This window comes from Polistes dominula, unplaced genomic scaffold (genome assembly GCF_049000335.1).
Source record: "Polistes dominula isolate Pdom_NZ unplaced genomic scaffold, Pdom_raw_medaka contig_37, whole genome shotgun sequence".
Lineage (NCBI taxonomy): Eukaryota > Metazoa > Arthropoda > Insecta > Hymenoptera > Vespidae > Polistes > Polistes dominula.
This window is the reverse complement of record NW_028301169.1, coordinates 2,627,469-2,649,500: the sequence shown is the minus strand read 5'-3', so window position 1 is coordinate 2,649,500 and position 22,032 is coordinate 2,627,469. Positions and strand designations below refer to the sequence as shown.

Below are 22,032 nucleotides of genomic sequence, written 5' to 3'. Positions count from 1 at the left end.
TTTTTTTTTTAAATATACAGTATGTCCTGGTAGTATAAGCGAATAGGAGATGGTTCTACATGAAAAACTAGCCTAAGTTGAAAATATAGAATATAATTTGTTCATACAATGCTTTGTTTATATCTCAAATATGAGTGTAACGATTGGATGAAAATGATCAAACTAAAATATATACCTAAACTTTCGATAGTAAAAAATCGTTGTTTTCCATCAAGAACTTGATCTTCAACATCAGGATATCCTTTACCCCAACCAATTCTGTATCCTCTAACTTTAATACTCTGATCTTTCGGTGGGCCCCACCAAATTGATATAGAATCAGCCATAGGTTTGGCTATAAAAAAAATATATAAATAATAAAGTATTAAAATTGATAAGTTTCTGTAAAAAAAAAAAAAAAAAAAAAAAAAACAAATATAAATAACAAAATGAAATGATTACTTCTAATGTTACTAGGAGCACCCGGTACATTAGTCTCGTCTAGATCTTTCTCATATGTTTCTATAGTCACCCATTCGGTCCAAGGTCCAGTTCCATTAACATTTAAGGCACTCATTCGAACTTGATATATGACATGCTTTTCGAGGCCAGTAATCACGTATAAACGTTGATTTCCTTCGGTTGTAACTGAATTTGGTGTATAACGGCGATCTTGTCGACGATAACGAATTTTATAACCGGTAATAATCCCATTTTGACCATCCAACGGTGGTTCCCATCTTACAATAATACTCTAGAATATATACACACATGTATATAATTATGAATTACTTTGTCATCATCATTATAATAATTAATATAAAATGCATACAGTTGAACTAGCTGCCTCTAATGTAACATTATGAGGTGGTTGTGAAGGTTGAGCACTGTGTGTTCGTACTAGAATTTCTCTAGTGTATGCACCAGGACCATTTTCATTGACAGCTTGAATTCTAATACTGTATTCTGTATAAGGCACGAGATCTACCAATTCGTACGTTGTACTTGTAGTTTCACGTGTTTTTTCCTCAACATCTCCCTTCAAAATAAAAACAACAAATTATATTATAATCATTTCTATTAGATAAAAAGAAAAAACAACAACAACAATTTCTTTTTAATTATGTGTAATATATTTATATTACCTCTGTATATGTGATAATATATTTAGAAATACGTCCATTAATAACTTGCGGTTCGTCCCACGATAAAACAATGATTGTAGCGCTATTAGCGTGACCTTCTAAATTTATCGGTGGTCCTGGGACATTTGCCTGTTAAATTAAATTCAATAGAAATTATATACGCGGTATGAGAACGGTTAATACGTTTCTATGTCGCGTGGGTCGAATATATCCCACATAAAAATTTTCGTTATTCATTTGTAAACCTCACACCAACGAAATATTATGTGACATCGGTAGAACGTGTTAAATTATGTATACAATATACACCATTATAAGAAATGAAATTACCTCAGATTGAGTGGTTACTAGTAATACTTCACTCGAAGCACCAACTCCTCTCGAATTTTGAGCAACTACTCGAAACTGATAAGTCATACTCGGTTGTAAGCCTGATATCATTGCTTCTAATTTTTGTTGAGTGTTGATACTGCGTTCTCTATCAATATTTAATAAAATAATATTATGCATTTTAATTTAAATTGAAATGATAAATAATTATTCAATAAAAATGTTTATAATTATAGAATTTATGAAAAATTACCTTTGTACACCTTCCTGTTTGTAATAAATATAATAACTTAGTATATCGCCGTTGGTATTTTCGGGTTCTTGCCAACGTAACGTAACGAATCTTGCAGTAACGATGATGAAGCTTAAATTTCTAGGAGCCGATGGTACGCTGCCTTCGATCGATTCCATGCTTTCTGTATCATCTACAAAATGGGTATTTGGATCGTAAAGGGAGCTAGGATATTTGACTAATCCTGGAAGATCGGCTGGATCATCGGAAGGACTGATCGATAATGGAGGATTTGGTGTAAATGCTGATAATGTATGACCTAATAGCGTACTGGGATGCTGCCATGTTTTATTATACAGAGGACGATAGAGTAATTTTTTTTTTGGAATGGACTTTGGAGTCGTTGCTTTTTGAGGAATTGTTTTTTCTTTTGTACGTACGGTTAGCATGCAGCACAGTTAAAAAGGAAAACAAAGTTGTTTTGGGGTGAAAGAGAAAGAGAAAAAAAAGAAAAATAAAAGAAAAGAAAAAATAATAAGATAAAATTAAATTCATAAATAAAAAGAGAAAATGATTTTAATTTAAAGAAATTAAATAAATCATATTTATGTGTGTATGTGCAAGTGTATATACAGAATTTAAATAAAGTGTGATGTGACACACGTTCAATGGTAATTTGTCATTGCAACTTTATGTAAATTCTGTATACGTGTACGTGCATATAAAATTATTTATAATGAACAAATTATAAACTAATTTATCAAATATAAAATTTATATTTATAAATAAATAATACGTGTGTATATATAGAAATAGGGAAAAATATTATTTGACTTTTATATGAAGAAAAAAAGGATGAAAACTCACTAGGTTGATTAATGGTAAGTCTTGCCGATGCTTGGACACTACCAGCAGGATTTACTCCTATACACTGAAATATTCCAGCGTCTATAGCAAGAAGGCCATTGATTCTAAGATTGTTACTGTAATTCGTATCAATAGTAAATTAATATTATACATTGTTTACAAATATTTATACTTTCGTAATTCATACATAATGGGCCAAAAATTTCTAAGTGATTTTCAAAATCAATTATTTTATCTAGTTTATTACTAGTATATAATTATACAATTTGATTTTGATTATAATTGTATATGAACTTTTGACCCACTCTGTATATAATCTTTGATCCATACCCATTAATTATCTGCCAATATTCGTTAACGGTAATGCGTTCACCGTTTTTCAACCAGGTAACTTTTGGTTCTGGTTTTCCATAAATTAGACATTCAAATTCTAAATCTTGACTTTCACTGGCAACCTTGTCTTCCGGTTTCTTAATAAACGTTGGCGGAACTAAATTGTATTAATAATAAAGTTAAAGAAATTACGATATTCGTTGAATAAAAATAAAGAGAAGAAAAAAATTAAGTTATATTAAAAAATACCTTGCACCATGACCTCAGCAACAGAATCTAAAGTTTCAACTTCATTTTCGGCTCGACATTGATACAAGCCATTATCCGTTTCTTTAAGATCAGTGATCATTAGAGTAGACGAGGCTATTTTACGATACCTAAAGAAACCATAATGACGGATAGAAAAATCAACATAAATGTTAAATAGAAGAAGAAAAGGAAGAAGAATTTATTTCAAATATAATTGAAATAACGTCATTGTTAAGTACCTAGAGTCAAACAATCCTAAGTCTATAGACACACCATCTTTGAGCCAAAAAATTGTAGGTTTAGGATAACCATTAGCAGCACATTCCAAAGTTATAGTAGAACCTTTTACGGCTACTTGTTGCGTAGGTTGTGCAATAAAAATCGGTGGAGACGATCCTTGATCTATGTTAAATACAAACCGATAAAAAATTTTCGAAAAAAAAAAAAAAAAAGAGAAAATTACACGTCCGGCAAAGTAAATAAAATTAAAAATCTACAAAACATTATAGAATTATCGAAACTAACCTATATCGCTAGTTAATAGTCCTAATTGTGCTTTGTTACTTAGCCGGTACTGTCCATAACCACTTGCATTACATCTATACGATCCAACATCTTGAATCTGAACGTCATTTATCTCCAAAGCACCTGTAAAACGACGAAACCATCATTTTCATGATCTTTCTTTTTGTTATTGTTGTTTTATCTTCCTGGTATAAGGTATTCAATTTTATATACCTGACGGCATAATAGTCATACGATTATCATCGAGTACTATAGGCCGTTCGTCCTTAAGCCATTGTATTTTTAATAAGCTAGATGAGGCCGGTAGTGTGCAACTCAAATAGGCTATTTGTCCTGGATAAACCATTGTATCTTGGGGTTCTTTTTCAAAACCAGGCAAACCTTGATCAAAAATTATCAAAATTGATAACATTTAAAAACACCTAAGAATATGTTGTTACATTTAATCAATATACAATTTTGTCTCCAAAATGAACACCATATATTATATTAACTATCTTATATCTGAAAAAAATCTACTATTTACTAACTTGCAAGTTTGATCGTTGCAACTCGAGAAACAATAGCACCAACATCATCTACGGATGCTAGGCATTGATAGCTTCCAGTTAATTCTGAACTACCGGCGTATACGCTATTTATGTACAAGGATCCATTTGCTAGCTGCGACCTATACAAATAAACAAATATAAACAAATAAGAGGATGAAGAAGATAGATTTGAGAAATTGTTTGAGGGTTGTTGCTTGAGAATGGAAGATGGATGAAGATAGAAAGAAAGAAAGTAAGTAAAGAAAGTAAAGAATGAAGATAAAAGGGGATGCGTTAGAAGATGGATGAGCATCCTCCACCCCCCCACTTCACATTCAGGTCTTAGAATTGAGTTAATAGTTTACCGATAGTTTTCCCCGATAAAATTAATCGGCGTGCCATCGTCCGTTCGCCACTGTATCGTAACTTGACCAAAACTACTTTTTGCTTCGCAATCCAATCTTGTGGATCCTCCTTGCTCGACTACAACATCCTGCGGCTCGATGGTGAAATACAATCCTCCGCCGTTTACTCCTATAAACAAACAAAAAACGGACCATCAAAAAATGAATAAAAAAACATTCAAAAAAACCCTTCTCCAAAAAAATAGGAACCCCATAGACGATATAACAACTTACATTAAATATAGCAATATTCGTAAATATATATAGGGTTGATTGCTCGATTCAACGATCATAATCTTAACGTTGACAAATCAACGAATCACCTCTCAAAAAATCTTTCACCTGGAAATAATTCATTGACTCACCCTATATTTATAATTGAATGAATGAATGGTGGGGAAATAGAGGGGAAAAGGGAGGGGGATGAATTTGATAGGGTCTTCCTATGTCTCGACAAATGTCCCATAGGGGAGAATTTTAACGAGCATGCTGGACACCCGTTAGAGGAGAAGCAACGCACATATTATACATACACATACACATACAAACATATATATATATACCAATGGCGTACTACTCTTTTACTATCGAATTTCGTATCAGTGTGTTTCGTGACCTATTCGAACGCAGGACGCACGTGTAGGCGGATGAAGTGTCAGGGGCGTACGTAGAAGGCTGCCTTTGTTGAGGAGGAGACTACGAAAGGGGATGAGACAACAAACAAAGGGCCGACGACCCTGTAACGACGACGCCACCCTTCCCTTCTCTTCCCTTTGGCCTTTCTCTCTTTGACTAGGAACATTCGAATGCCTGAATTTTCTCTCCTGGTTTTACTCCCTTTTTCTCCTTCCCACTCTCTCACTTTAAATACATGCATACATACATGCATACATACATACATATATATACAAAATGCACGTATTTTAATATCCCCCTATTCTTCTAATTAGAATTCAACCTTTAATATCTATCTTCATTATTTAAATACTTTAATCGCAATTTTTGTATAACGTTTCAAACATTAATTTTAGGATTATTCTGATATTACATATATTTTGATGTTATTTTATATTTAATATAATATACGTGGTATATTAATAAACATTCTATGTTATTTATATGCATTATCATAAATGTACTTATACAGGGTGAGTTATAGATTTTTAAATTATATTTAAAATTAATTAATTTGTATTCTACAAAATAACTCAATTAACAGTCTAAAATATCTTTTTAAGTATTATATTTTCTTACATTGGTCTTGTGAATAAATAATCTTTCATTTGATTCAGAGAAAATTGAAAAATGTTTGATACAAATTTTTAAAAAACATTTGATACGAATATATGTTTAAGATTTTAACACGTTCCATACACACGTATTCCAATATTAATTTCGGTGTTTGAAAATTGTGTGTTTTGTGATATAATTCTTTTTCATATATTTATTTTCTATAATATTTTATTGACTATTTTCTAATTTTCTAACCTATAGCAACAACAACAACAACAACAACAAAAATACAATATTTATATGTATATAGTAATAATATATATAATACTAGGGGTGCCCCGCCACGAATTGCTGTGGCTCACAATCAGTCCAATACACACGTCTTTAAGTCAACGAATTATCTTATACTGCCAACTGTTAGAATTTTATCGAACTAACAGAGATAATCATGACTCTTTGTTAATAAACAAATAATTCGCAATAAAATAATATTGTGATTATAAATTGAGATATAAACGATCCTATCTTTCAAGTTAGATGAAACTGCACACAGTGTGCAAAATTTGATTAAAATCGGTTCAGTAGTTTAGGAGTCCATTGCGGACAAACAACGTGACACGTAATTTATATATATTAAGATAAGATAGTACAATATTTATATGTAACATTTAACAATTGACCAAAACCTATAGCAACAACAACAACAAAACCAATACTGTATTGACAAAAATACAATATTTATATGTATTTACTTGCACGTGTATAATAAGGGGTTGCATTTAAATATCTCATAAATTCATATAATATAATATATATTTTTAATATCTATACTTAATCGTTCTAATTCTTACATAACCTTTAAAACATTAATTTCGTTTCTTATATTGCTCTTTTATTTGTAGTATATCAAATAAACTTTATATCCCCCTTTTCTTTTTATCCCCATTTCCTATTTTCCTCCTACGCGATCGTTAAAAAGATACAAGACAATTCAACGACTCTCTTGTGAATTGGTCACTACACAGTGATAGAAAAAAAATAGGTAGAAGAAGAAGAAGAAGAAGCAGAAGAAGAAGAAGAAGAAGAAAAGGAACGAAGAAGAAGAAGCAGGGAGAAGAACTCTTTCGGGGACAGTTTTATGGTGTACGATGCTAGAGATTGTGGGAGAACATAATTCCTTGTCTTGAGGCTCTTCTCTTTTCTCTCCACCCTTTAAAGGCCGGACGTATTTTTCTCAATACAATGGCTGTCATGGTGGGTAGGGGTAGGACGAGGAGATTAAAGAGTCCACAAGCCGATTGTTAGAACGATTAGAAACGTTAAAAAGCGTAGAAAATGATGAAGATCGTTTTAAATAAAACTTATTTTAGCATATATATAGAAAAATAAAAGAAAAAAGATGATGACTATGATAATAATAATACAACGTTGAATATAAATAACATTTAAGATGGATTTAAAAAGATTAAATATTATTCATATAAGAAAATTCTTACCTAGCATATTATAATACATATATATATATAAAATAAGATATATTACATTATATATATATATATATATATATATATATATATATATATCATAGCTGACTAATCGTAATAGTAGTAGACAATAAAGCTAACTCAGGATGCAACTCACGTAAAACTTCGTATAGAGAGAGAGTAGAGAAACAATTCCTCTGAGAGATGATTACTCACTCATACACACAATCAAAGAGACGACGACGACGACGACTACCAACACAACAGATAAATGTATACGTGTAAATAGAGAGATCGATCTTAACAAAAGATGATTGGTACTCCAAGCATTTAAACGATTATATACCTCGTTGGCACGTCGATGAATTACTTCGAAAGCCAATAATGGTAATAGTTTTGTAAAAAGAGAATGTTAGAATCGATTTCCCATTCTTATGCAACTAAATTCTTCTTCGAATAAAAACAAGTCAAAGAATTCTACTTCTTGCAAGAAGAAGATATTTCTTTCTTATTCTTTTTGTTCTTCTTCTTCTTCTTCTTCTTTTTTCTTTTAGAGTTGTTTAATACCAGGAGAATTTTTTTCCTTCTTTTTACAAGCAAAAAAATTTCTGATTTTCTCTTAGATATTCACGTTAGAGAGAAATAAAAGCTTTCTGCTGCTGCTACTGCTGATGCTGATGCTGATGCCTGGAAGGTATTTGAAAAGTTTTCAAAATGGCGCGGTGCGAACAACATCGAGAAATGCTACAGGGGGCGGGGATGGGGGTGGGGGTTGTTTAGAGAAAGAAAAGATATATATATATATATATATATATATATATATATATATACTACTACTACTACTACTACTACTACTACTACTACTACTACTACTACTGCACTACAACTATGCCTAAAGGCCGGTTTGCATTTTGCTACGCTCGATTGCATATCGTTCCTTCTTATATTGGTGGTTTTTGTGTTACTCAACAGCAACAGAAACAGCAACAACATACATGTATATATTTACCTTCACATATATAATTGGTTACCCGATAGTTTTTCGCCGTTCTTGAGTAATTAATTGGTACTCCAAAGTAAAATTGTAACAAGTTTCGTTTTACCGATACTATACGAATATGAAACCGAACGAAGAGAACATTATCGACAAGTTGGGGTGGTTATGTTGCTTCCTGCGAAGGGGTATATATATATATATATATATATGTACTACACATGCACACACAGAGAGACAGACAGACATATGTGCAACGTTGGTACATCTGGGTGTAGAGTTGTTGGGTGATCGAATATTGCCGATAGGTGATGAAGGTTAGGCATGTCTCTCAGTGATTCTCAATTTTTTTTGTCTTATTCATTGATCTTATCTATCAGAAACTATTAGGTCGACCGGAAAGTAATGTCGTTTCTACAAATGTCAAATTTTGTATAAGTTTTATCAAAAACCGATTGACTTTTATCAATTTGATATTAAAAATTTGCATACTAGATGAAAAAAGGTTGTTGATAATAAGATTGATTATGTTATTGATTAAAAATATAAATTTGTTAGAAATTTATTCGTTTCAATTTAAGGTTAAAAAGTGACATTACTTTCCGGTCCACCTAATATTAGATTGGCAAGAAAGTAATTTCGGTTTTCCAGTGTGAAATATAACTCAATTGTTTCTAATTAACAGTTGTAAACAAAATTACACGGAATTTGTTTCTATAATAACCTAAAATTGTCAACTACAAAACCACCTCAAAAGAACAAAAATTCTAACATTAACAAAAGAATCATAACGAAACAAACATAACGTTATCTAGTGATGCAAGCTGAAATTACTTTCTTGCCAACCCAATAGATTTCAAATATATCTTTCTCTTAATTATTTTTCTTCGAATAGATATATATCTTGTTTGATAAAAGATATATTATAGAGAGAGAGAGAGACAAGGTAAAAAAAAAAAAATAAAAATACAAATGTATAAACAAAAATAAATACATTTATCTTACGTTTTATTTTACAAGAGGAAAATTACGGAGATAACGTTCGATCTTACTACTTACTCATTTGATAGTGTATGTGTATGATAAATTTGTTAATTATCCTGAGTAGTAGTAAGAAGAGGGATAGGAAGGGGTAAGAGGAGTTTCAAGTTTGCGTTACGTGCTCAACGATTACTTTTCCTAGGATCAAGATAATGAAAAGTAATATATACATGTATATATACATATATAAACATAGAGACGAAACTCTAGCCGTAACTGAGAAGCACTGGCCCCGGTTATTGGGTTACAGTTTCACGCTCACGGTGGTCTGTCACCTTTGCCGTGAGCCTTCGCGTGAGAAAGAGAGAGAAAGAGAAAATAGAGAAAAAGATTAGGGCAAAAAAAAAAATATATATATATATATAGATATATAGATAAAAAGATAGAGTAGAAAAGAGATGAAACGAAGCTTACGTTGGATGACATATACGTATAGAAGCCTAGGCTTACTCTAGCTACGTGTCTACTAACACGTAGAATAAAGCCGCAAACTTTTGATCGATCAAAAAGTAATTCCACACACACACACACACACACACAGAGACACATACATACCTCACCCTATCCTCACCACTCATACGAGGAACTCCTTTCAATTTATTTTTATATTATAAAACTAAACGAAATAATGTTACATCAAATTATAGGTTAGGTGGAGAGTTAAAAAAGGATAAAGATAATAGGATCAAATAAAATTTCATTGAAAATTGATGAATAGAAATTTTGATAAATGAGCTCTAATATATTTAATGGATTCCGTGTGAAAGTCACGTATTAGTTGGGTATCCTACTAGAACGATGGAAGGCGGAGATAGAAAGGCAGCCGCGAAAACCAAAGAAGGAAATTCAAAGATGAACGAGAGAGAGAGAGAGAGAGAGAGAGAGAGGGTGTGAAGAGGAAGGGGAGGAGAGGCAAAAAAGAGATAGAAAGAGAAAATTTATCTCATAAGATGCATTATAACGCTCGTTTCTCTATGATAACGGTATAATCCGGCCGATGAAACTAACGGCAGACATTTTGCAAAGTACATACTTCTATACGCCTATCCGTTCGTATGTCTGCTGTCTGTCTGTCTGTCCATCCGTTCATCGATCCATCCATTCATTTATCTTATCCATCGATATAGCCTTACCCCCCCCCACTCCGTCACCCTCGACAAAATGGCGTTTCTTTACCGTGGCAGCGGGTTTACATTTCAATCGATGAAGACCAATTAATTATCGACGGTAGTAGTAATTTCGTTTTCTGCATTCAAAGCCTTATATAATATAAAACCTCTCATCCCCCCCAATCCCCACCACATCCCCCAAGAGCCATGAAATGAAATATTTCTCTCTATCGATTTTTTATAACCTATAAGGTTATATATTTATTCCGAAAGAAATGTAATTAATCAAACATAAGATGAAGAAGATGAAGAATATATTTTTGAGAATTAATTATTGAATTTATCTCGTTACAAAAAAAAAAAAAATAAAATAAAACAATTTAATTTATTAATTTTAAAGTATTGATAATTAATCGTGGAATTTATTTCGTTACAAGAAAATAATTTTATTTGCAAATTTGAAAGTATTGTTAATTAATCGTTGAATTTATTTCGTTACAAGAAAATAATTTTGTTTGTTAGTTTACAAATATTGTTATAATAATTATATATTCTTATTAGTGTCCCATACGAATGAGATTATTATATTTAACATTAGATATACCAGACCAGCCAATTTAATTCAAAATTTCTACTTCATGTAACATTTGATTTCTGTAAATAATTAAGCGTTTTGTTATTTAAAAATATCTATAAATTCATTTATCTATTAAAATTATTATTGTTAAACATTTTTGGTTATTCTTTAAGAATAAATAAAGACTGGAAGCATCAAAAAGTATTTTATTTTTTTTATACAACAGTCTCATTTTGACTAGTGTAGTAGAAATAGGTATACTGAAAATGGTGGTATATCTAGTGTTAATATACTAAGTAAAGTTATAATATGAAGATAGTATTTATTAAACTCTTAATTTAATTTATATATGATAATTTATTTCTATATATAGAAATTTTATATAATAATAATAATAATAATAAGAGAAAAAACATAAATAATTTAAATGATTCCGATTGTATAATTATTATAATTAATATATGGTCGTGATTATAGATATTATCTTAATAATATAGCAATTATACTAATTATATATTAAATGGCTATCTCGTATATTAATTAATATTATTATACTAATACGATTCATAATTTACATTTTTAATTGTATTAAAATATATTTTAAACGAATTCAACTTTAAAAATAAAAATAAAAACCAAACAAAGAGAGTGTCGCATATAAAATTATAAATTATTGTTGACCAAAACGTGAAAAAGAAAACAGAACATAAGCGTGAGACTAAAGTAACATTTCACACGTTTTAACGCATTTACGGATTATTAACCTCTTTGGTAAAAAAAAAAAAAAAAAAAAAAATAAAAAATAAAAACAAATAATAATAACAAGAGAAAGAGAAAGAAAGAGAGAAAGTCGAAGAAAGAAAAATTCTCATCGAAGTAATTCGAACCGAGACACGTTAATCTTTTAAGGCGGAGATGGAAAAGGAGAAGGAGAGAAAGAAAGAGGAGGTGAAAGAGGTGGGGGTGGAAGAGGAGGTGATGATGAAGAAGGAAAAAGGAAGAGTTCAGAAAGAGTGAGAGAGAGAGAGAGTGAGTCAGTTTTACGATGAATCGTCTTACATTGAAAGTATATATATATGTGCATGTACACACTAATACTACTACAGACGTGTGGTGCATCGAGTGCAATTCTCTCCTCTCTCCATCCTTCTCACGACCTTTGTCCTCCCTCCCCCAAGTTCACAGAATGTTTCTGTCGTCCTTTACTGAACACGGTTCGCTGGCAGAGAAGAGAACCAACCGTGAGGGGGATATCGCCATAACCGTTGCGGTCCATCGAGCGGAAGAAAGTGAAGAAGAAGGGAAATGAAATGAGATGAAATGAGAAGAAAAAGAAGAAGACTAAAAGAAATAGAAGGAAGTGAAGGGATGGATGGGGGTGGGGGTGGAAAAGTAAAAGAAGAGAAAAAGAAGAAGAAGAATAAGAATAAGAGAGGAAAAGAAATGAAAGAAAATGGAGAATCGGGGGTGGGGATAGGGGTTAAGAATGGTCCAATGGAAAAGGAAGAAACGAAAAGAGTACAAGAAAAAAAGGGAGGGAAAAGGAAACTGGAAGAAGGGTAGGAAAGGAGACTGAAAAAGGAACGAATGAAAGGGAACAAAAAAAAAAAAAAAAAAAAGAAAAAAGGGTAGAATTTGGCTCTCGATAGCGCCGCGACGACCGCCGACGATTCTTTCCTCCAAGTCGGCGAAAAGGAAAATAAACCTTAGCACCAAGTCGGCCCGTTTGATTTACGAGTGCGAACAAGCAACCTACCGCACACGCTGCATACGAGAATAGATCACAAGGAGGAGGAGGAGGGGGAAGCAACATTACGACCGTGTATATAAGGTTTAAATCTGGCGCGGGACAACCACTGCACCTTTTTCTTCCAATCCAACGGGTGTTTCAATATAAAAAATACAAAAAAATAAAAATAAAAATGAAATAGTTCGTAATGTTTTCATACCAATAACAAAACTTTTGTTTTTTTTTCGTATCATTTTGATCAACCCTTTAGTACTTATTTTTCTTATAAAAATCCAACGGGTGTTTCAATATTTATATTAAAAAAAAAAAAAATTAAAATATTATTTGTAATATTTTTATATCAATGATGAAACTTTGTTTTTTTGGGTTTTTTTTTTCGTATCATTTTGGTCTACCCTTTACTATATTTTTCTTATAAATATTCAAAGATTGTTTCAATATATAAATATTGAATATTATTATATTTATACAATATAATATTAATTTATTAATATTAATATTAATATTAACAATATATAAATATAAATATAAATTATTTGTAATATGTTTATATCAATAACAAAACTTTCCTTTTGTTTTGTTTCATCTTTTGGTCAACCAACCCTCCCTCTCTACTATTGTATATTTTTCCTATAAACCTTAATTATGTCCAAATAAATCAATTACGATTAAATTAGTATAATTTTGTTTAAACTTTTGATTCAAATAACCACAATCTATAATTTTCATTACTTTTGTTATATTAAATAAATCATTTTGACTGTAGATATTTACATTGTTTTTTTTTGTAAAACTTGCATTCTATCCTCATTGATTTTTAAACAATGTTATTAACCCCTTTCCAGTTATTGAAAAATCATCGTTGAATTGAATACAAGATATGTACTCGTACACACATATATATATGTTTATACACACATACACGTATATATTATATATACTTACTTTTCGATAAGAAATAAAAATAGAATCCTTCGTGTCTCGTTAAAGTTTCGCGAGTTGTATTCTACAGAATACAACTTAACCTAACTGTTATGTACTTTTACAACTTTCGTCATTAATTTAATGACGAGTTCATAAAAACAAAAACCGTCTTATCTTAATTTTGCATCTTCTCTCGTATTCTCTCAATGATAATCTAAAAATATACTCGTGTACGTAATGGTAACGATGAAGATTTAACACTAGATATACCACCATTTTCTACCACAGTAGTCAAAATGACTGTTATATATATATATAAAAAAAAAAATGCTTTTTGAAGCTTCCAGTCTTTATTTACTCTTATAAAAAATAACCAAAAATGTTTACAACAATAATAATTTTAATAGATAAAAATAGATTTATAAACATTTGTAAATAACAAAATGCTTAATTATTAACAGAAATTAAATGTTACATGAAGTAGACATTTTGAATTAAAATGGCTGGTCTGATATATCTAGTGTTACAGTAGACACAACGTCGTAGAAAAGTTTGGGGGTGGGCGGATGTTCATTCGTCTCATTTCGTTTCGTTTCGTTATCGTTAACACGATAAAGATAAATTAACTTGAGCTTAATTGAGAAAAATAATAAGAATAATACAATCAAACGATCGAATAGAAAATGAAGAGGATTCGTGAACAATTTCATAAAGTTTACAAAAAAGAAGAAAGAAAGAAGAACAAAAAAAAAGAAAAACAAATTGAGATAAATCTGTTGGTATTCGTTCATAATCGTGTTAAAGATAACAATTATTATCATAAAATAAATATCTTCTTCATCTTTATTTCTTTCTATATTATTATTTATATAATATTTTTTTACAATGTTATTTTCAACATATATATATGTTACTTGTAATATTATCAGATAGGATGGATGTATCGAATCGGTTTCCATGCAGACAAGATTCCTTATCGATCATCAATGTTTGTTATTTACACGAGAAAACGGTGCAAAAATAGTAGTAACGAGTAATAGTAGTAGTAATAGTACGCACGTATTATACATACTCAGTTAACCAAAGCGATTACCGTTGAAGAAACTTTTTTTTCTTTTACTACTACTACAACTACTACTGCTACTACTATTTCTTCTTCTTCTTCTTCTTCTCGACTTTTCCCATAAATTTAGAGCAAAGTCCACTCGTCGTAGACATTGTCGTCTTTCTTTAACAAACGGTTATACACAACATGCATACTGTGTACTACTAATACGTGTATGCAATGCAGTTCGTATAACCTTTCGAAACACGATCGTCGTTCGTTTGGATAACCATCGGGATAATGTTGTCCTCTGTTATCTTGAAACGTTTCAAGATCGTTTAAAGAATTTTTATTTGCTACCGACGCGACACGAAAATACAGTAAAATTCTTCTTCTTATAAATTATTCTAATAAAATATTAACAAAAGGTTTACAAGAAATTCGTTTCAAGTTAAAATGTATAAAATAGTATACAGTAATAGTATAAAGTATGCTTCGTAAAATTGTTCTGTTATAAATAAATAAAATCATTCGTTTTTTATCGTACGTGAAAAGAAGAACATGTTTATCGTTTGTTGAACAAATTCATTGAGGGGAAGGAGGGGTGAGGGTGGGGGTTGGGAAAGAGAGAAAATAAAATTTTACGAGATCTTTCGAGTCTCGTTCAAATAAAAAAAAAAAAAAAACAAATATATACCGTGATGATAAATTAAACAAAAGCTTCTTCTTTTTCTTCTTATTTTTCTTACCTTTTTACGTTTTCCTCCCTCTCTGGCGCCACCTAACTCCGACGTGTTGATTAATACGTAAGTTATGTGTATGTGTCTATACTCACGCATACACGCGTGATTCTACCCATAGAAGTCGGTAAGGTAAAGAGGGAGAATGTTGAAAAAACGCGGTAAAAGTACTCGACATGTGACGAACAGACCGTGAAGGAAGGCAAGGTACGCGCTTAGACACCGACGGCATACCAGATTCTACGGGGTGTCTTGCGAAAAACTAATCTTAACCTCATATTGATTTGATCAAATGAAAATCAATAATTATTTTCATTTTTAATATTAAATATATATAAGTTATGATGAATGACCGTAATTGGATAATGTCAAGATTCAAATAGTTGTTTGGTATATGTTCGAAATATTAATGTATAAAAATATGTATGTAAATATGCGGTTTATCAACGAAGTATTTAATATGTCACAATATTCACTGTATAGATCTTAACATTCTTTGATTTCAGTTTCTTACAGTGATATATATATCATGTACAGTTTAAATTATATTGCTAAAAATATCTTACTATAATACATAACCTATAATATATATATATTGTTACAAATACCTTCCTATAATATATAACCTTTAGTTATATAACCTATATATTAATATTATAATATTATAATTATTATTTTTTCCTCAAAAAGCATTTTTTTTTTTATACACCAGTCATTTTGACTAGTGTGGTAGAAATAGGTATACTGAAAATGGTGGTAGATCTAATGTTAACATATAATATCTTAACACTTATTATTTTAACAATATTTTGAAAATAACGCAGTTAATTTATATTTATATATTTATTATTATATATTTCTTATTTATAATTAATATAAATTTATTTATATTTATTATAATATTTATATTAAATTAACGTATTTGAAAATAACGTGGTGTGAAATAATTGATAAATTCATTTGTATTTTTTTTATTATTTTAACTTAAACCACTTTCATAATTATATGCACATATATTTATTATTGTTGTTTTGGTTATAAAAAAGGGAGGGAAGGGGAGAATAAAGGAAGAACTACGTGAAAAAAAAAACGAGTCAAAACAATTCTAGAAGAATCGGTAGAATTTTTATTCGTTAACTTGCTTTGCCAAGAGAATAAAAGAGGGAAGAAAAGGAAGAAGAAAAAGAAGGAAAAAGGGTGTGGGATAGTTGAGTTGGTCGATCCAATTAGATTGTTTTTCGTGGCGTAGGATAATTAACATTGACGGTTCTTCATTCTCGCGATGGTTCGGTTCTTCTTCGTTCTTTTTCATTCCCTCTCCCATAAGATATAGATGGAGTAAAAAATCTTTCGTGGAAAAATGCAAGAAGAAGTTTCTTTGTAAGAACGGAAGAAGAAGAAGAAGAAGAAGAAGAAGAAGGCGTTCGTTTGAATGAAAGGAAGTCGAAGAAGCTCTTTTTATTTTTCTTTTTTTCTTTCTTTCTTTTCACTTTTTTCTCTTTCTCTCTTTCCTACCTTTTTTTTATTGATCACCGATAAAAGTTCTCTACCTTTATACCATATTTCTGATATAGTTAACTCGAAGTGATATTCTTTAACTTGTTACCACATCAGGGATGTATAAATACGTTGTTCCCCCCCCTCTCTCATCACCAATAAATTTTTACGATCTTTTTACGTGTTTCTCGATTATTATCAGATATTGATGATTCTTATTACGTATGATTTTTCATCATAGTTAAATCTACCTGTCTACCTGTCTGCCTACCTACTTGCCGTAGAAAATTATAATGTTCAAAGCGGAAGGAAGTAGAACACTATAAATTGAGAGTAATAGTAGTTAGCCCTGCTTTTAACCCCCTCTACTCTAATTTTATTTGCCACACACACATATACACACACACTTTCTCTTTAATATAATTTTAATATACACGAATGTTATTACTCGCTTATTACTTCTTACACACGTAAGTAAAATCGAGTGCTTTTGCGTTGGAGTTAATTGGACGCTGCTTTCAAAGTTAAAACCTAAGGTGTTACTAGACGTACTTCATTTCACGTTTTGAATTTAATAAATATACGTTATGTAACTTATAATATGTAACAAAGGATTTAGCTTTTAAATGGTATTAATTTTGTTTATCGAGAAAATTTTGTCGGGAAATATTACGATTTTTATGTAGGAAATTATTCTATTGGGATCTCTGGCAGGGGCGTGGCGTAGCAATTCGACCTATCTACTCTAATTTTGAATTTAGCCACCAGATAGCGTATTCAAGTGCTAGAAATCCCACGTGGGGTAGCAATTCAACCTATCTACTCTAATTTGGAATTTAGCCACCAGATAGCGTATTCAAATGCTAGAGATCCCGAGGGATCTCTTGCAGGGGCGTGGCGTAGCAATTCGACCTATCTACTCTAAATTTGAATTTAGCCACCAGATAGCATATTCAAATGCTAGAGAACCCAATAGGAAGTTATATAAATGTTAGGTTATTAACTATAAAATGTCTGATTACTTGAATTATTTTCATCTCGAAATCAGACATTTCATATTTAATGACTTAATATATTATAGAAAGGTATTTTAAATAATTTATATATTGTAGGTTATATATTATAAAAAGGTATTTTTTTATAATAATAATAATAATAATAATAATAATAATAATAATAATAATAATAATAATAATAATATATATCTGGTATATCTAGTGTTAAATAGTATTTGTTATTTGAATATTATATAGAATTTATTTAATGTTCAAATGTGATTCGTTAAATATCTCGAAACATGATTTATTAAATTACTTTAATCAATTATTGACTCACATATATCGTAGGAAACATAATTAAAGTTTACAAAATAGTTCAACCGATTATACACTACTAATGATTCGTAATTCTTGCTATTCGCGCGTTTCTACATCGATCACGTTGACACACGGAATGACATTTGTAATTAATTTTACAAGCACGATGCGAAACATTTTGTCTTTTTTCTTCCACTGTGATTTCGGTTAACTCGAATGTATATAATCATGTATTTATGTGTATACATATGTATACATACATACCATGCAGATATACATATATATATATATATATACATACATATTAGGTGTACAGGAAAATTCAGTAAATATATCAATAAAAATACAGGTAAACTGTACAGGTAAACCTAGAATAATTATCTAATTCAGGTTAACTCATAGTATACTTAATATTATAATTAATTATAATTATAATATTATTTATTATATAATTATAATAAATATATTAAATACCTTAAATTAATTATTATATATTGGGTTGGCAACTAAGTAATTGCCGATTTGTTCAATGAAATAAAAGATTTTTTTTTTTTAAATTGAGATAAAAAAAAATTTTAAGAAAATATCTACGCAATGAACTTGTAAAGCTAGGTTAGGATGACATAAAAATTAAAAAAAAATAAAAAATAAAAATGGGAGTGAGAGACATCTATAACTGAAATCGGCAATTACTTAGTTGCCCCAACCCAATATATATTATACTTAAATTACTTATAATATATAATAATTATTAAAGTAGTATATTAATGAAATAATTAAAATAAATTATTAAAATATTAAATTTATATTACAAACTTTTTATATACAAACATAAAATAATAATATTGTGATTATAGAAGAATAATTATTATAGAAGAAATATATATATATATATATATATATATATATATATATATATATATATAAATAACATATAATACATAATTTAATAAATAAATACTAAATTTATTTTTTATTTTATTTATTTAAAAAAAAAAAAAAGGCCACTGAATATTAATTTCTATTGATCTTATACATTTAAGAAAAAAAAGGGGTGACAAATAATATTATGTTTCACATGTATATTCATCATTTCATTTTAACACCGATAATAATTTCATTGATAATCATCCCAATAATTATTTGTTCAAATAATACTACCTAAAAACAAAAAACAAAAAAAAAAAGGAAAAATTCTTTTAATAGTATATTAGTAGAAAATTAAAACTTGGCTTCGTGCAAGCTGGTATTTACGAAGGTGCTGCGTGTACTCTAAGGAACGGTGGTGTCGTAAGAGCACCTTACCGGTTGGTAAGCGCCCACGCGCATATTCGTGTTCAAAAGTAGTTTTCCACACACCATATGTACAGGGTGGGATACATTCTGTATATATATATATATATATATATGTGTGTGTCTGTGTGGTATAGATCGAATAAAATATTACATTTCTTTTTCTAATATTATCTTTAAATATGATTTCACCTTTTTTAATCGTCTCCTAGGTATTTCGAATAAAATTACATAAGTTTCTTTATCTTTGTATATATATATATATATATATTGTTTACTTAGAAGTTATACTTCATTGTTTTTTTTTATTACTTCTTTGACACACCCTGTTACAGATAAGATCATGTTAATTTTTTATTTATTTCTTTTCTTTTTTTAATTTGTACACAATGTTTACGTTACTCATCTTCAATATTTATCTAATTCTACATCAATTTTATCTCATATTTTTTTTTTTAATTTCATTTCTAAATAATTATCTTGACACACACGTAACATTATATTATAATTTAACATAACACTTAATTCCAATGAATTATAATTTAACGAATTACAATTTAATAGCTGTATATTTAGTAAATAATATATTTTATCTAACTAATATATTGTGAAGTATACTTTTAAACGTGAGCCGTTAACTAATGATACGGTTTAGGAAATAACTATGAAGTGGGTGGATGGTTGTGGTGGTGGTGGTGGTGGTAATGGTGGTAAGGGTAGGGAATAGAGAAAGGTTTTACATTTCTTTCTGATAGATACTTCAAAAAAATACTATCGATTTAATCTCTTTTACCACGGATATAATTTACTTCGTGAGAATGAATCTACGAACGAGACAAAAAGATCTTATCGATTAAGAAGGAAAAGTAATGCGAAAGAAATTATTCGAAGGTGTATGGGTAGGAGAGGATGAGAAGGAGGGAGGGGAGAAGGGGAGGGAGGGAGGGAGGGGGTATGCACACATTTTGCTATATTTGTAAGGTAAGTTTGATCGTAAATTATGATTATAGGATCGTAACTATAAATTATTGAAGAACAGAGAGAATTAGTGGTAAAGAGAGAAGAAGGGGAATGAGAGGAGGTGGGGGGAGGTAGATAAAATGTGTTATATATATATATATATATGTATATAACTACGTATGTTATACGGTGTCCTATTTTAATCAAGTAACACATTTTTCTTTCGTTTTTTTGTTTTTTAATCATCGTTATATCGTGACTTGGCCATTACTCGAGAAAAGTATTTGTGTGTGTGTGTGTGAATCGATTGAAATAAAATATACCATGTAGAGAGATGCTTTTACGGATAATTTGATCGATCGATCGTTCATCACATGTCCACTAGATTTCATGAAGTATCATCCATCCGGTAGAAATATTATATGTGTCTATATATATATATATGGGTTCTTGTAGAGACGATATGTCGCCATTTGTGTTACTCTCTTTTCGCATTGGTAAGTTCAATTTATACGAATACGAAAAATATGTTATAATACGAACAGTATTGTGTTCGTACTACGTGAATCAAAAAGCTTCAGTGGTAAATAGGTTAAAAGTGATATATACATATACATATCTATATCTATATATATATTAATTTATTAATTATTTTGTATAATTAATTTATATATAATTTTATATACTTAATATAAAATATTACTTTTTTTATATTTGTATATTAAGTATTTAATATAATTAATATTATATTATTTTATATTTGTACATTTATTATTTTATATAATTAATATAAATTATTATTTTATATTTGTATATTAAATAGTACTTTGGCTTCGGCAGTACATATACTATTTGTATATTAAATATTTTATATAATTAATATTATTATTTTATATTTCTATATTAATTATTTAACGAATAACAAAATGTCAATTTTAATGTAATAAATTTAATCCTTTTTTTAATCATTTTTTATATCAAACGTGATTAACTATAATAACATAATATTTTAATCATCAAACTAAACATCAACATTACACAATATACAACTTGTCAAATAATTATCCAACATTTAAATATAAAATTAAGGATTTAAACTAAATATCAATTATATCATGGCATCAAATTAATCGTTAAACTTAATTATATTTTTCTATAGAAAAAAAAAAAAAAAAAAAAAAGGATAAACTATATATAGGATACAAGTGATATGATATTTTCATTAGTGTGAAAGCCTTAAAAAGGACAATGTTTCAGGAAATTAGGGATATTTGAAGACGAACCGGTGTTATATTTAAGGCTTATCATATCTCATTTCTATGGTCTCCTAATTGCTTTGCGGTTTGCACCGAAAACAAAACAAAACAAAAAAAAAAAAAAGAAAAACGAGAATCCTCGTAAAGAGCTAACAGGTTTATTTTAGAGAACGAACACCCTTTTCACAAGTGTAGAAAAATAAAAAGAAAAAGAAATAA

At 29.5% G+C, this 22,032-nt stretch overlaps 1 protein-coding gene across 5 annotated transcripts in view; it reads right to left on the bottom strand.

Annotated features, from left to right (window-relative positions):
* Positions 1-22,032, bottom strand: part of fra (neogenin protein frazzled) — a 91,958-nt gene that overhangs the window by 62,162 nt on the left and 7,764 nt on the right. For all 5 annotated transcript variants that reach the window (XM_089179162.1, XM_089179160.1, XM_089179161.1 and 2 more), the window contains exons 2-15: positions 4,556-4,724; positions 4,191-4,330; positions 3,874-4,041; positions 3,661-3,783; positions 3,375-3,537; positions 3,136-3,263; positions 2,884-3,043; positions 2,554-2,669; positions 1,708-2,113; positions 1,455-1,602; positions 1,125-1,253; positions 812-1,018; positions 442-733; positions 176-334 (exon numbers count right to left, since the gene is read on the bottom strand). In XM_089179162.1, the coding sequence (XP_089035288.1) occupies positions 176-334; positions 442-733; positions 812-1,018; positions 1,125-1,253; positions 1,455-1,602; positions 1,708-2,113; positions 2,554-2,669; positions 2,884-3,043; positions 3,136-3,263; positions 3,375-3,537; positions 3,661-3,783; positions 3,874-4,041; positions 4,191-4,330; positions 4,556-4,724 (2,508 nt within the window). The remainder of the gene's footprint in view (positions 1-175; positions 335-441; positions 734-811; positions 1,019-1,124; positions 1,254-1,454; positions 1,603-1,707; positions 2,114-2,553; positions 2,670-2,883; positions 3,044-3,135; positions 3,264-3,374; positions 3,538-3,660; positions 3,784-3,873; positions 4,042-4,190; positions 4,331-4,555; positions 4,725-22,032) is intronic.